General features: G+C 37.0%; 2 protein-coding genes across 2 annotated transcripts; one reads left to right on the top strand and one right to left on the bottom strand.

Annotated features, from left to right (window-relative positions):
- Positions 1 to 188: 188 nt before the first annotated feature.
- On the bottom strand, positions 189 to 4,891 carry LOC141817271 (uncharacterized; the record flags this gene model as incomplete). Its single annotated transcript, XM_074704949.1, has 3 exons — positions 4,712 to 4,891; positions 4,383 to 4,593; positions 189 to 4,198 (listed from the first exon to the last, which is right to left on the bottom strand). Coding segments are annotated over exons 1-3 (4,401 nt in total), but the record flags the coding sequence as incomplete, so codon positions are not given.
- Positions 4,892 to 7,212: 2,321 nt separating this feature from the next.
- Positions 7,213 to 14,462, top strand: LOC141817272 (uncharacterized; the record flags this gene model as incomplete). The annotated part of the gene is made up of 5 exons (XM_074704950.1): positions 7,213 to 7,254; positions 7,630 to 7,645; positions 7,741 to 8,036; positions 8,148 to 8,358; positions 11,809 to 14,462. Coding segments are annotated over exons 1-5 (3,219 nt in total), but the record flags the coding sequence as incomplete, so codon positions are not given.
- Positions 14,463 to 14,470: the final 8 nt, after the last annotated feature.

Below are 14,470 nucleotides of genomic sequence, written 5' to 3'. Positions count from 1 at the left end.
GATTCCAAATAGCAGTGCAGATGAGCATTAATTAGTCGTCGACTTTGGCACTTTCTTTTTCAGCTTCAATCTTGCATTCTGCAGTATATAAGAGAGAGTTTATTAACAATGAGTTTACAAGAGTTTGAAACTCATGAGAAGATTTACTAGCTCAAAACAAGAATGTATTAGTAGATAGTAAATTGAACCTTGGTAGATGATATAGATGATAGAAACTCTTCGTCTTCAGGATACAAATGGAGATTTTGGGTCTTCAACAAGTAGTCCACTGCATCTTCCTCAAAGTCCAACAAACAACCAAGCCTAATGAGCTCAGCGAGTGAAGAAATCTGGTCAGGCATTTCAGACAATAAGCCCTTTGCTATCACATCTGCAAAATCTGTTGCATATTCAATGTTGTGCCTCTTTCGCTTCCTTCTACCATCTCTTTGTAAGAATAACTTCGCTTTATCCTTCTCCCAATGGAACATTCTGCTAGATTTTGAATCTAAAATTGTTCCAGAGGATAGTGTCAGCTTATAGCTAACTGTAATAGGCTCATCAATTTCCAAGACTCCTAAATCAAGCAAATATTTGACAATACGATGCCTTTCATTTGCAATTATATCAAGTGCAGTATCAGAAAGAAAAGCAAGTACAATCCTCAGCAATCCATTGTTCGATGTCAGAGATTTCTGATTGATTTCCCTAACACTAGAACCAGTGGTCCTGAAAGACTCATCCTTTTCTACAGCCTCAGAAATTGATTGAACACCAATGCTGCTATAAATCTTGTTCATATTTGCTCTAGAAAGGGCAGGAGTGGTAACTTGAGGATACCAGACAAAGATTGTTCCAGAAACCTTGTCGAACAGTTCCTTCAGCAAGAGATCATCAGGAATGAATACATCTTGTTTGTTGGAGAGAATGACCTGATCATTACTTTGAACTGGTAATTTTGATATGCTTTGCAGCAGAAGTGTCTCTGTGTTTCTATTCCAGTGCTCCACAATGAAGACCCAGAAAGCAGAGCATTGCTGCACAGTAATGTGGTGCGCTGAAACTTCCCACGAGGACCAGAGCTTGCAGTAGTCATCGAGCAATGGACCATGTCGAACCCCAAAAACCCTCGAAAAGAATTCAAGAAGCGCTGTGTCATAGTATTTATCCAAAATGAAGAGTTGGGAACCAAACAGGTCAAGCTCATCATGTAGTATGCAGCTGTTGGAGCTCACCCATTCTCCACCACCACTTGGGATCCAAATCCACTCTGCAGCTTTATCATCAGCCTCCCATTTATGTTCATTCAGGAACAGGTACACTCTAGAGATTGTAGTAATATCGGAGTGACACTTAATATGATGTGCCAGTAACATGCATGCTTCAGTGGCATCTACAGATACACCAATTTCTTCAAGCTCATTTTTATGAGATGTAATCTCAGAACCATAGAAGATGTCATCGATGAAGGGACCGTCGTTCCTTTGCAAACTCCACTCGGGATCAAAGAGAATGCTCTCTCCTGGATTTTGATAGCCAAGTTGGGTCTTCAACCATTTAATCTGTGATAACTTTGTGAAGAGATCATCAGGAATGATAGCATTTCGTACGCACTCAAGTATGAAAATGGCAGCATCAGCAGATACAGAGCATGAAGGCATTTTGAAATTATCAACCACAATCTGATAATTTTTTTTGAATCCAACTAAAACACCAAATAACTGCAGCTCGGTCTTGTAATCAGCAATCTGCTCACCATAGAAACAAGCATCTATGAAGGGGAGATTACTGACATGCGACGCAAGTGTCCATTCTGAATCAAGCAATATAGATTCTGATGGAAATCTGAAACCAACTGATGTTTTTAGCCATCTTGCAGTGCTGGTGCTCTGAATTAGATACTGAGGGGACAAGCTTACCTCTCCCAAATATCTGACCAACTTGAGCAGCGAAAAGACATTTGATCTTGTTAAGGTCGAGTCAGCTGTTGCAGACCTGAGATGGCTACCAATATATTCTGATGCATCCATAAAATCAAATCTGACTCCAATTTCTTTAAGTTCTTCGATGTACTCTGTTATTTTGTCACCATAAAAATCTTTCTGGATTAATGGTATGTCAATAAGTGTTGATGCTACCTGAAGTAGTCTTCCCCAACCTGAGCTTGGCAAGAATGACTCAGAAGGTGGCTTGTATCCAATAGATGTCTTCAACCAGCTTCCGGTTTTGATGCAGTTAAAAAAATCTTGCAGCTTATAATTAGTTCTACGAGATCTTATATTCCTAATCCATTCAAGTAATAAGAACGCATTCTCTTTTGTCAAAGGAGAATAAACAGTTCTGAAAGATGCATTTGGAGGATAAACTTGCGGAACATCAGAGGCCTTTCCATGTTCTTGCAGGAACTTAAGAATCTGCCCTTCACATGTTACATTTCCTGCAAAATTGGCAGCGGCCAAATATTCCTCGCTCAATACAACATATTTCTCAGCCTTCCATGGATTTGAACCGATTAATATTGCCCATTTGCTCATACTGGCCGGCTTGAGGATTTCTGTCCTTTGAACAATCACTTTTCCATACTCATCTACTATTGGCAACTGAGAGAGCAATGTGTTTATGCACCATTCTCTAGCATAATTATACTTATGAGAATGATATAGAAAATGAGTGAAGGCTATGACAAGCTTGCTACTAGTTAGTGACTTGATCACAAGTGACCCAAAGTCATAAAGACTTAAACTCTGCAGCTTCACAGAATTCTTGAGCCAATCCATTACTCCTGATTTTGTCATTCTTAAAGACACTTGCGTCGTTTGCGGCATAAAATATAGTTTTGAGACAGATATGAACTCCTGATTCCAGTTGATAAGCCATGTGATGATCTCATCCCCGTTGGCAATACATAGCTTTTGAAGACCATTTGTTGCTTGTGATACACTTAACAAAGATATGCCGCCAGTGGCATCAATAAACCTTAACAGAGGTAAGTCCTTAAAGCAAGAGTTCCAATTCTGAACAATGAAGTGCAGAAGCTCTACGTAAATATCATCAGGCATTCCCTTTCGAAGATCAGAACACTGAATGAATGATGCATACCATGCTAGGTCAACATAGCCCACTCCTAGAAATCCTAGTACATTATTATAGTCATCATTATCCAAGTAGGCATTCACAATATGACTTCCATGTGAATGCAGGTTAACTATATAAACCTCAGACTTCTGTGCTTTGATTAGAACACTCCAAAATGCAGGCACAAGCCTCTTAATTTCACTGGGCTTACAGAAAATCTTTTGGGAGTTGTTTAATTCACATGGTATTATATGCTCAGCAATGATTTTTTCTTTAATGGATAGTCTCACAGGATCTAGCAACTTGATACGTGATTCCTCCACTGGTATGAAATTGAACAAGAAGGGAATGGAAAATGAGGGTGCCTCATGTGCTCCTGTAATTAGTGTAGTGAAAGCATTCATAAATGCAGAAGGTACACAGCTAAGAATTCCTTCATTCCATGGGCTATTTAGCTGTATGGATTCCCTTGAAGAAACTAGAAGGAAATCTGCCTGGATTATAAATGGAAAACCAGTCTCCATCTCAGTAGGAAGAAAGGAATACACACCAGACTTTCGCATCCCACGATTCAACCGCCTTCCAAAGGGAAAAGCCAGAGTAATAACCCATTCATCAACTTCAGCCCTCTTCTTTGAAACGCATTCCCGTTTTACAGGGAACCTTTGCCTCCACATGTAGTAACAGCATTGTTCCTCATCTCCCTTGTCGCCCATTTGAGCAATAAGATGGAGAGGGTATGATTCTGCACTGAAGGTCCTCCTCGTTTTGCAATTGTCTTCACCAGATATAGAGATCTTGCAACCAGTATTACACTTTGAATCATCACTATCTACCCTCACAGATAGTTGCCTAATTTTTGAAAGAAAAAGTAGGACCTCAGGTTGTAAATTTGATAATTGTTGCTTCACAGCTGATTCTTTTTCAATCTTCAAAGGCAAGATTATAATAGTTGTAGGAAGGCTTTCCAAAGGACCATATACATTTTGTATGTCAGAAAGGCTCGGGTTCTCGTCAACCCACTCAGGTACAATGTAGCCTATGTCGCATTCAGGTGATGGTTCCTCATTGAAGCATATTTGATACCCATTGCTGAAGATATAGGGCTTACTGGATATCAGAAAGACACTTTTAAATCCTATGCCTGCAAATTCATAAATAAATACTGTCATGGTCAATATAATGTCTGATTGTGTTGAGCAAGAAGTGAGGTTTAATGCCTGATTGTGTCTTACATGATGAGGTCAATATAAAGTGTCTCGTAGAAATAAATGTTTTCACAAAAAATAGCATACAAATTACAACCAACAAAAGTCAAAAGAGCAAACCTTTCTCCCCTATGTAGCCAAGGTGTCGATTCCCTTTCTTGGTTGACTTACCAATCCTACAAATGGAATCAATGTTCGATGGAGAGAAACCTATCTCATTGTTAAACAGAAGCAGTGTTGTTTTGGCTCCAGTCGCAGTGATATCCTTTGAAGTAATCAGGAACTCAAGGGATGGAGTAACGCCCTCTGCATATTTGTTGTCCTCTGCATTCTGTCGAATGCAAATTGATAAATGAAATACGATGGAAAATGGTTAGTCGATATGGCAACCCATAGCACAAACTAGAAACTACAGTGCCTTCAAACACTCAGGCAGTGGAACTAAGCACCTGAACAAGCTCCATGAGGAAGTGGACATCCTTGGAATAAAGCTCTTCGGAGAGGTAGAGGACGGCCTGATGGATGACATCGGCCAGGGGATTCTTGTCATCTCGCCCAATGTAGTACCTCTCCCTCCGTATCCACTCGACGTGCTCGCGAGGGGTGGAGTAAGCAGCAGCAGCAGCCATTAGAGAAGGAGCGAGAGCGAGAGTGCAACAGCAGCAGCACAGCCAGAGGAAGAAGCAGAAGTGTTAAGCATTAGGAAAAAAAAATCCCCCACTGCCACAGCCATACCGTAGCCATGCCTCCACCATCCCTCCTCTCTATATCTCTTTCCCTTCTTCTCCTTCATTCTTCCTTCTTCTCTCATGTTCATCTCCTCTCCCACGGCGTGACAAGAGTGGAGGTCGTACGGACCATTGCTTGAGTAGTATTACTATCACATCAGTTATAAAAATTTAATTATCTTCACAATCTATTATGCTATGTTTACTTGCATGGGTGGATGGCGGATTGGCGGATGGATGAAACACACCTAGGACGAAGAAAAAGAGAGGGAAGGGGAATAAAATTCATCCTCATCTTTATCCGTTTACCTGACGAAAGAAAAGAAAAGAAAATTTATTTTTATGGTCTAAAATATCCACTGAAGCTTCTTCTACGCGAAGCCATCTTCATCGAAGTCCTCATCGCCGCGAAGCCATCTTCTTCTCCGCGAAGCCGTCTTCGCCGTCCTCATCGCCGGCGAATAGGAGCCGCGGCGGCTCCTTCTCCGCGACGGCGACCGATGGCGCGGCGGCTCCTTCTCCGCGACCCACGGCCCGCCCTCCGGGTCGAACTCCACGCCGCAGACCGGCCCGCCGGCGCGCATGACGGTCGCCGCGTGCCCGCTGCCACCGCACTGCTGTTCCCACAGCTGCACGGTGCCGTCGTCGCAGGAGCGACTCAAGTCTCCGGGAGACTCTAGGCGATATTTTTTTTAAATAATTATTATTATTAAAAAAAATTCTTTTATCTTTTTTTATTCGGATTTGAGACTAACAATAGTAGGTTTAATTTTTTTTAATAAATTAAAATATTAATTTTAAAAATAATTTTTTATATAAAATTAAATTTTTTAACCTTTTGAGATGCAAAATTATTAATTAAATTTTTATATTCATTTCATTTATAATTTCTTTAGTAAAAATCATAACAAATATAAATCCATTTTCTCTATACTCATTCAAAAAAGAAATAAGACCTTTTAATTGATCTAATACAACAGTAATGTTCATATATTTATATTGTAAAAATTTACTAACAATATTAACTACGAATAAGATTACAAGTTTATAACAGGAATCATTGATAAGAAAATAAGAAATTAACAGAAGTATAAAAAAAAGATTTGATAGAGAAATAAAGAAGATAATACCTTTAGGTTTTAAGATTATCAAAAAATCTGTAATAAAATATCTTAATTCTGATCGTTCCTCTCCTTATACCCCTTGTGATGATCTCGAAAATGTCTTGAGGAGAGAAAATAAGCTATTAAATAAGTAAAATATTTGAAGTTGAGCAAAACAGGTTATTAGGTTAATAAGGAAGGAAGAAGAGGAATATAAAGAAACTAGTAAAATTAGAGTTTTAAGAATTGAGAAATATTAAATATATTGGAATCATGCCAAAATCTTTATGAAATCTAATGAGCATGCCAAATCTCTCCAAAATCTAATAAAGATATATATTAATAATTTTTTATTCTCTTAATATATATATATATATATATAATTAATATTTTTAAAAAATGGGCCCCAATTTATTGGGGGCCCTAGGCATAGGCCTTAGTGGCCTATGCCTAAAGCCGGCTCCGCGTCGTCGGAGCCGGAGGCACCGAGGTCGCCGCGGGCGGAGTAGTCGACGCGGGCGGAGTAGTCGACGCGGCGGCAGCCGTGCTCGCCGCGCGTAAGTTTGGGAGAAAATGGTAATTTTTCTTTCCTTTCTCGCTTTCTGTCCGATTTGGGAGAGACGGTTTTTGAGGGAAAAAAGGATCAGCCGATGTATTCCATTTCTTTCCTCTCGTCAAAATTTATAAAAGTAAACAGAGGATGGATAATTACGGAGGAAAACTTTCCTCAGTTTTCCTTTCCGCCCCTCCAAGTAAACACAGCATAATTTAATTTTTAAAAATAAAATTAATAAATACAATTTATTATTTTTGATTAAAAATAATTATTTTAATAAAATATATAAATTTATTGTCAATTTAAAAATTATTTATTTATTTTTATATATTATCAATTTCTTATAATCATTAATATTATTAATATTAATTTATTTTAAAAATAAATTAAATCATAGTAAATATTAAATTGATTAATTTTTATTTTTTTTATTTAAATAAATTGAATTAAATAATATTAATATATTTTATGGAAAATAATTTGAATCAAACGTATTATGATTACTTGGTAATCATGCTTAACGTGGAAGGGGTGACAGACATGAAAAGTGTTGCTCGTTTTCGATGGAGGAGGATACGAAGAGTCGATTGTTGATTAGGATGGAGGTGCGTAGAACGAACAGTTTGCTTAATTTTTCCCGTCAACTTTTTTTTTTTTTTTTTGGCTTTTTTGCTTTGCATGCACTGTCTCTCTCTATTCCTTTAATTCTTTCGATTAGTTTACATGCAGTGGAGGATCTAGGGACTCACCTATTTCCTACTGGAGTTTTCGAGTCTTTAGGCAAGTTTAGATTAATATCATTTTTGGGACAGTAAATGAATTTAATTTTCCATTTAATAAAAGTTTGCTCGAATGTTCGTGAGCAAATGAACTATTCGGAGGATGAACAATTTCAATTATTCTAACGCCCATCTTCTTCTATTTTTCTGCCATCAAGATTTTTCTGAATCATGAAATTCTTAAAGTATTTCATGTTTTAGGAAAAGCAAAGGCGTTGTACGCATAAGATTCTCCATTGCAAGGCAGAGGCACTACTGTCTCTCTCTCTCACTTCTTCCACGTTAACTTCTTCGTTAAGTTACTTCCTTGAGACCGAAATTCCGTACTCAACCTTTTTATTTATCATTCCGACTCTTCTGCTTCTTACTGTGCTGTTGCTGCTGCTATTGCACTCGCTCTTGCTCTTTCTCCTACTCTTGCTCTAATGGCGGCGGCTGCTGGTGCTTACTCCACCCCTCGTGAGCACGTCGAGTGGATACGCAGGGAGAGGTACTTCATCGGGAGAGATGACAAGAATCCACTGGCCGAGGACATCCATCAGGCCGTCCTCTACCTCTCCGAAGAGCTTTATTCCAAGGACGTCCACTTCCTCATGGAGCTGGTTCAGGTGCTTAGTTCCGTCGCCTGAGTGTTTGAAAGCACTGTAGTTTCTACTGATTCTTTCCATCTCTAGTAACTGTTTTCAATCGTATTTCATTTATCGATTTGCATTCGACAGAACGCAGAGGACAACAAGTATGCAGAGGGCGTCACTCCATCCCTTGAGTTTCTGATTACTTCGAAGGATATCACTGCGACTGGAGCCAAAACAACACTGCTTCTATTTAACAATGAGATAGGTTTCTCACCTTCGAACATTGATTCCATTTGTAGGATTGGTAAGTCAACCAAGAAAGGGAATCGACACCTTGGCTACATAGGGGAGAAAGGTTTGCTCTTTTGGCTTTTGTTGGTTCTAATTTGTATGCTATTTTTGGTGAAAACATTTATTTCTACGAGAATCTTCATATTGACCTTGCTATGTTACTAGTTTCCTCATTGTTGAGGCTGAGGAATCTGCTGCCTTCCGTCTCTACCATCTCGAGGCCTGATTGAACCCGGGTCTCCCAAATAAAAATCGAGTATTCTAATCAACTAGATTATAGCCATTGATGCCCTTATGTGTTAGTTAATTATTTAGTAACTAATCAATAATTTTTTTTATTATATTATTATTTTTAATAGTTGGAAGAAGAATAATAGAGTAAACAATTATTTCAACTCTATAATACTTCATTTGTACTAGTGTGATTTAAAAGCTGGAGGGATAGAGTAAAAACAATTCCAATCATTGGGGAAGAGAGGAGTTTTTGATGTTTTTTAATGCTTGAGATTATTTGATCGTTTTTTGATCAATAGATATGATTTAGTGCCCGTTATTCACCAAACTTTATAAATAATGAGTTCATTTCATCATTTTCACACTATCTTTTCTACTCTCATCTCTCAATTCCGAAATCTCAATCGCTTTCGAGTTCAATTCTCTAATTATAATGGAAAGAGGAGATTTATCATCTCGATCTAGGAGGAGTAAGAAAATAGTAATTATGAATAAGGATCACGATATTCAATTTATTGATGATAAGTCCGACCAATTTTGACACCCGAAACATAAAAAAAGTACCGATGGCGATACTTCCAAGGTTTAGGATACTCTTTTAAAATCATAGGGAATACATAGGCAACTTAAATAATGCAAGTCTTTCTTTATATTTTTTATAAATTTATAATTTTTAAATATTTTTTTAAATATTTTTAAAATATTTTTAAATAATAATAATCTTAAATTGTGGCGAATTGTGAACCCAAGGTTTTGAATCGTGAACCATAATTGTCTTAGACGTTTAAAGTTAAGAGTCGGCCTATCAGGAACTGTCGAATCGGTGGTTCCGAACCATCGAACTAGCGATTCCGAACTGTTGATTCTGAACCGTGATCGAGTCTACTAAGGAAGAGTCGATTAGGTTTAAAAATTAAGATATATAATTCAAAAAATTAATGATAAAAAATGAAATAATCTAAAATTAAAATGAATATTTATTTAAATAAATCTAAAATTAGCAATGATTATTTTTTAAAAAATAAATATAAATATATTAAAATATAAAAAATTAGGGGCTCCAATAAAATTGGGGCTCTAGGCATAGGCCTACTATGTCTTGAGCTGACATTGGATTTGAGCCTTCTCCCATGGCCGGACCTACATAGGTAACACGCATCAGATGACTCGCCAGACGTTATCCCGTCGAGGCCTCTCCGATGCTTAAGTCGGGTGGATCATGGAAAAGATGGAATAGTAGAAGAAGAAAGATAGAGTTAGGGTTTGATGTCATGGCCTCCTCTTACCACCTTTAGCTATCCTATTTATAGAGAAGTGCTCCCAAATCCTAATGGGCTATTGGGTTTCAGATCTACAAGTTACTAGTAGTGTGTGAATGCTGCCCCAATACAACTTGTAAGTAATTGGTTTGGATCTACACCGTATGGGCCGGATTTGTTGGGTTGGAAGGTGATCCTGTCCCTTGGTATCACTCATGATTCTAATTTTTGTTTGCATTCTAGAGATGATAATAGTTTCATGAAATTGTGAAAATCTTAGGAAAAATGAAGGGGATCTAGAGATTTCTAATGTCAATACTTCTTAATATCTCATCAGAAAAATAATATATTTTTGCTAGTGAAATTATTCACTCAACATTTGTTTTTATATATTTTTTAATCATAATTTTTCTCATTTTTTGTATTTAAATAAATTATTTTTTTATTTTTTATCTAGTAAAAAGAAACTAATTTTTAAAAAAGAATATAATAAAAAATATTTTTATAAATTTTAATGGGATGTTTTTTATATTTTATACTTGTTATTTAAAAATACTAATTCTCAATAAATTTATAGATTAACTTATTTATACTCAATAAAAATAATTGTAGTTTTTTAAAATTTATTTTTGTATTATTTAGAAAGATAAAATCAATCAAGAACATTGTTATGAATCGATTAATTTTGAGAGGACCAATTAGTGATTAAAAGAAAAAAAAACTAAATACCTTCTATTCTCGTTTGATTTGAATTTTAAATGAACTAAAAATCATGTCTTTTTTCTTGTCTTTAATATTTCTTTGTCAATTTCTTTGTTCAATTGTTTAAAGATATTGAGATTTTTTTAAACAAAAGTTTATTGATATTAAAACAATGTATTTTAAAGTTTTTTATTAACCTTAGTTTTAATAATTTGTGTAATTATAATGTTTTGCTTATATAATAAAATTCTATATGTATGAATATATACTCTTTAGTTTTATTGTTTTTCCTTGATGAATGAAGTACTTAGATTGAGTAGGTCATGTTTACACATCACATCCCCCTCAGTTCTTCCATGTTCAGTTTCCTTGAATTCAAGGCCTGCATGTCAATCAAGGACTTTGTACCAAAAGAGCTTGATGGATTTGGAGGACTCATATTTAGTCTAAATGGTGACTTTGCATTCTTAGCATTCCCCTGAGTCTTCACATGCATAATTTCCTTGGATTTAAGGCTTGCGTACTCATCAAGGACTTTTTGCCAAAAGTCAGTGCATTTTCCTCACAGATTCTCCATGCTCATTTTTTTTAGATCTGAGACCTTTATGCCAAACATGTAGTCCTTGATAGTCTTAGAGGGTTTTGATTGAGTCCAAAAGCTCACAACATTTCCCTCTGTCTTTCCATACCTAAATTTTCTACATGTGACTCTTTTATGTTATTAATGACTTTTGGCAAAAAGTCCATGATGCACCTGGAGAACTCAATTTGAGTTCAAAATGTCACCTTCACATTCTTGGCATCCGCCTCAATCTTCCCATGCTTAAATTCCTTCTATCCGAGTTCTTTATGCCTATCAAGGATTTTTGATGGACTTGGAGGACTTAGATTAAGTCCAAAAGGACACCTTTACATTTCTAGAATTCCCTTCAGTCTTTTTATGCTTGAATTCTCTACATTTGAGGACTTTATGCCCATCAACGTCTTTTTGCCAAAAGTCCTTGATGGACTTGGAGGACTCAGATTGAGTCTAAAAGGTCTTTCATGACAATTATATAGGTCTTTCATGACAATTATATTGCTAACTAAAAGAACTATTTTCTTGTGTCAAGTCCAAGTTGGGAGTGTATCATTATTACCTTTGTCCTATTCAGTAAAGTTAGATCATAATCTTCTTTCTTCATGGTTGAACTAGATGAGCATCTGAAATACAAATTCACATTAACTTTATAAGCATATTTATTTCATTTTCCGCAATACTTGTTAAATGATTAGTGTTTTGAGTTTGACTATGAGAGTATTTATTTATCAATTTGCAGGCATAGGATTCAAAAGTGTCTTTCTGATATCCAGTAAGCCTCATATCTTCAGCAATGGGTACCAAATATGCTTCGATGAGGAACCATCGCCTGATTGCAACCTAGGCTACATTGTGCCTGAGTGGGTTGATGAGAATCCAAGCCTTTCTGTCATAAAAAATTTGTATGGTCCTTCAAAAAGCCTTCCTACAACTGTTATAATCTTGCCTTTGAAGGTTGAAAAAGAGTCAGCTGTGAAGCAACAATTATTAAATTTACAACCTGAGGTCCTACTTTTTCTTTCAAAAATTAGGCAACTATCTGTGAGGGGAGATAGTGATGGTTCAACGTGTAATACTGGTTGCCAGATCTCTATATCTGGTGAAGACAATTGCCAAACGAGGAGGAACTTCAATGCAGAATCATACCCTCTCCATCTTAGTGTTCAAATAGGCGACAAGGGAGATGAGGAACAATGCTGTTACTACATGTGGAAGCAAAGGTTCCCTATAAAACAGGAATGCATTTCAAAGAAGAGGGCTGAAGTTGATGAATGGGTTATTACTCTGGCTTTTCCCTTTGGAAGGCGGTTGAATCGAGGGATGCGAAAGTCTGGTGTGTATTCCTTTCTTCCTACTGATATGGAGACTGGTTTTCCATTTATAATCCAGGCAGATTTCCTTCTAGTTTCTTCAAGGGAGTCGATACAACTAAATAGCCCATGGAATGAAGGAATTCTTAGCTGTGTACCTACTGCATTTATGAATGCTTTCACTACACTAATTAAAGGAGCACATGAGGCACCCTCATTTTCCATTCCCTTCTTGTTCAATTTCATACCAGTGGAGGAATCTCATATCAAGTTGCTAGATCCTGTGAGACAATCCATTAAAGAAAAAATCATTGGTGAGCGTATCATACCGTGTGAATTAAACAACTCACAAAAGATGTTCTGTAAGCCCAGTGAAATTAAGAGGCTTGCTCCTTCATTTTGGCATGTTCTAATCAAAGCACAGAAGTCTGGGGTTGATATACTTAACCTGCATTCCAATGGAAGTCATATAGTAAATGCCTACTTGGATAATGATGACTATAATAATGTACTAGGATTTCTGGGAGTGAACTATGTTGATCTAGCATGGTATGCATCATTCATTCGTGGTTCTGATCTTCCAAAGGGAATGCCTGATGATATTTATGTAGAACTTCTACACTTCATTGCTCAGAATTGGAACTCTTGTTTTGTGGACTTACCTCTGTTAAGGATTATTGATGCCACTGGTGGCATATCTTTGTTAAGTGTATCACAAGCAACAAATGGTTATCAGAAGCTATGTATCGCAGACAATGATGAGATCATCACATGGCTTATCAACTGGAATCGGGAGTTCATATCTGTCTCAAAACTATATTTTATGCCGCAAACCACGCAATTGTCTTTAAGAATGGCAAAATCAGGAGTAATGGATTGGCTTAAGAATTCTGTGAAGCTGCAGAGTTTAAGTCTCTATGACTATGGGTCAATTGTGATCAAGTCACTAACTAGTAGCAAGCTTGTCATAGCCTTCACTCATTTTCTATATCATTCTCGTAAGTATGCTAGCGAATGGTGCCTACAGACATTGCTCTCTCACTTGCCAATAGTAGACGAGTATGGAGAAGTGATATTTGTAAAGACAGAAGTTCTTGTGCCGGCCAGCATGGGCAAATGGATAACGTTAATCGGTTCAAATCCTTGGAGGGGTGACAAATATTTTGTACTGAGCAGGGAGTATTTGGCCACTGGCAATTTTGCAGGAAATGTTACAAGTAAAGGACAGATTTTGAAGTTCCTACAACAACATGGGAAGGCCTCTGATGTTCCACAAGTTTATCCTCCCAATGCAGCTTTCAAAACTGTTTACTCTCCTTTGACAACAGACAATGCATTCTTGTTACTTGAATGGATTAGAAATATAAGCTGTTGTAGAACTAATTATAAGCTGCAGAACTTTTTTAACTGCATCAAAACTGGAAGCTGGTTGAAGACATCAATTGGTTACAAGCCACCTTCTGAGTCATTCTTGCCAAGCTCCCATTGGGGAAGACTACTTTGTGTAGCATCAACACTTGTTGACATACCATTAATTCAGAAAGAGTTTTATGGTGAAAAGATAATGGAGTACACAGAAGAACTTAAAGAAATTGGAGTCAGATTTGATTTTACGGATGCATCAGAATATATTGGTAGCCATCTCAGGACTGCAGCAGCTGACTGCACCTTAACCAGGGCAAAAGTCTTTTCGCTGCTCAAGTTGGTCAGATATTTGGGAAAGGTAAGCTTGTCCCCTAGCTATCTAATTCAGAGCACCAAAACTGCAAGATGGATAAAAACATCAATTGGTTTCAGATTACCATCAGAATCCATCTTGCTTGATTCAGAATGGGCACTTGCATCGCATGTCAGTAATCTCCCCTTCATAGACACTTCTTACTATGGTGAGCAAATTGCTGATTACATGACTGAGCTGCAATTATTTGGTGTTTTAGTTGGGTTCAACAAAAATTATCAGATTGTAGTGGATAATTTCAGAATGCCTTCAAGCTCTGTATCTGCTGATGCTGCCATTTTCATACTTGAATGCATACGAAATGCTAACATTCCTGATGATCTCTTCAGAAAGTTATCACAGATTAAATGGTT

Source organism: Curcuma longa, unplaced genomic scaffold (genome assembly GCF_044706935.1).
Source record: "Curcuma longa cultivar G26 ecotype Majalengka, Jawa Barat unplaced genomic scaffold, ITB_CL_G26_1.1 contig_19911, whole genome shotgun sequence".
NCBI lineage: Eukaryota > Viridiplantae > Streptophyta > Magnoliopsida > Zingiberales > Zingiberaceae > Curcuma > Curcuma longa.
This window is presented reverse-complemented; position numbering and strand designations above follow the sequence as displayed.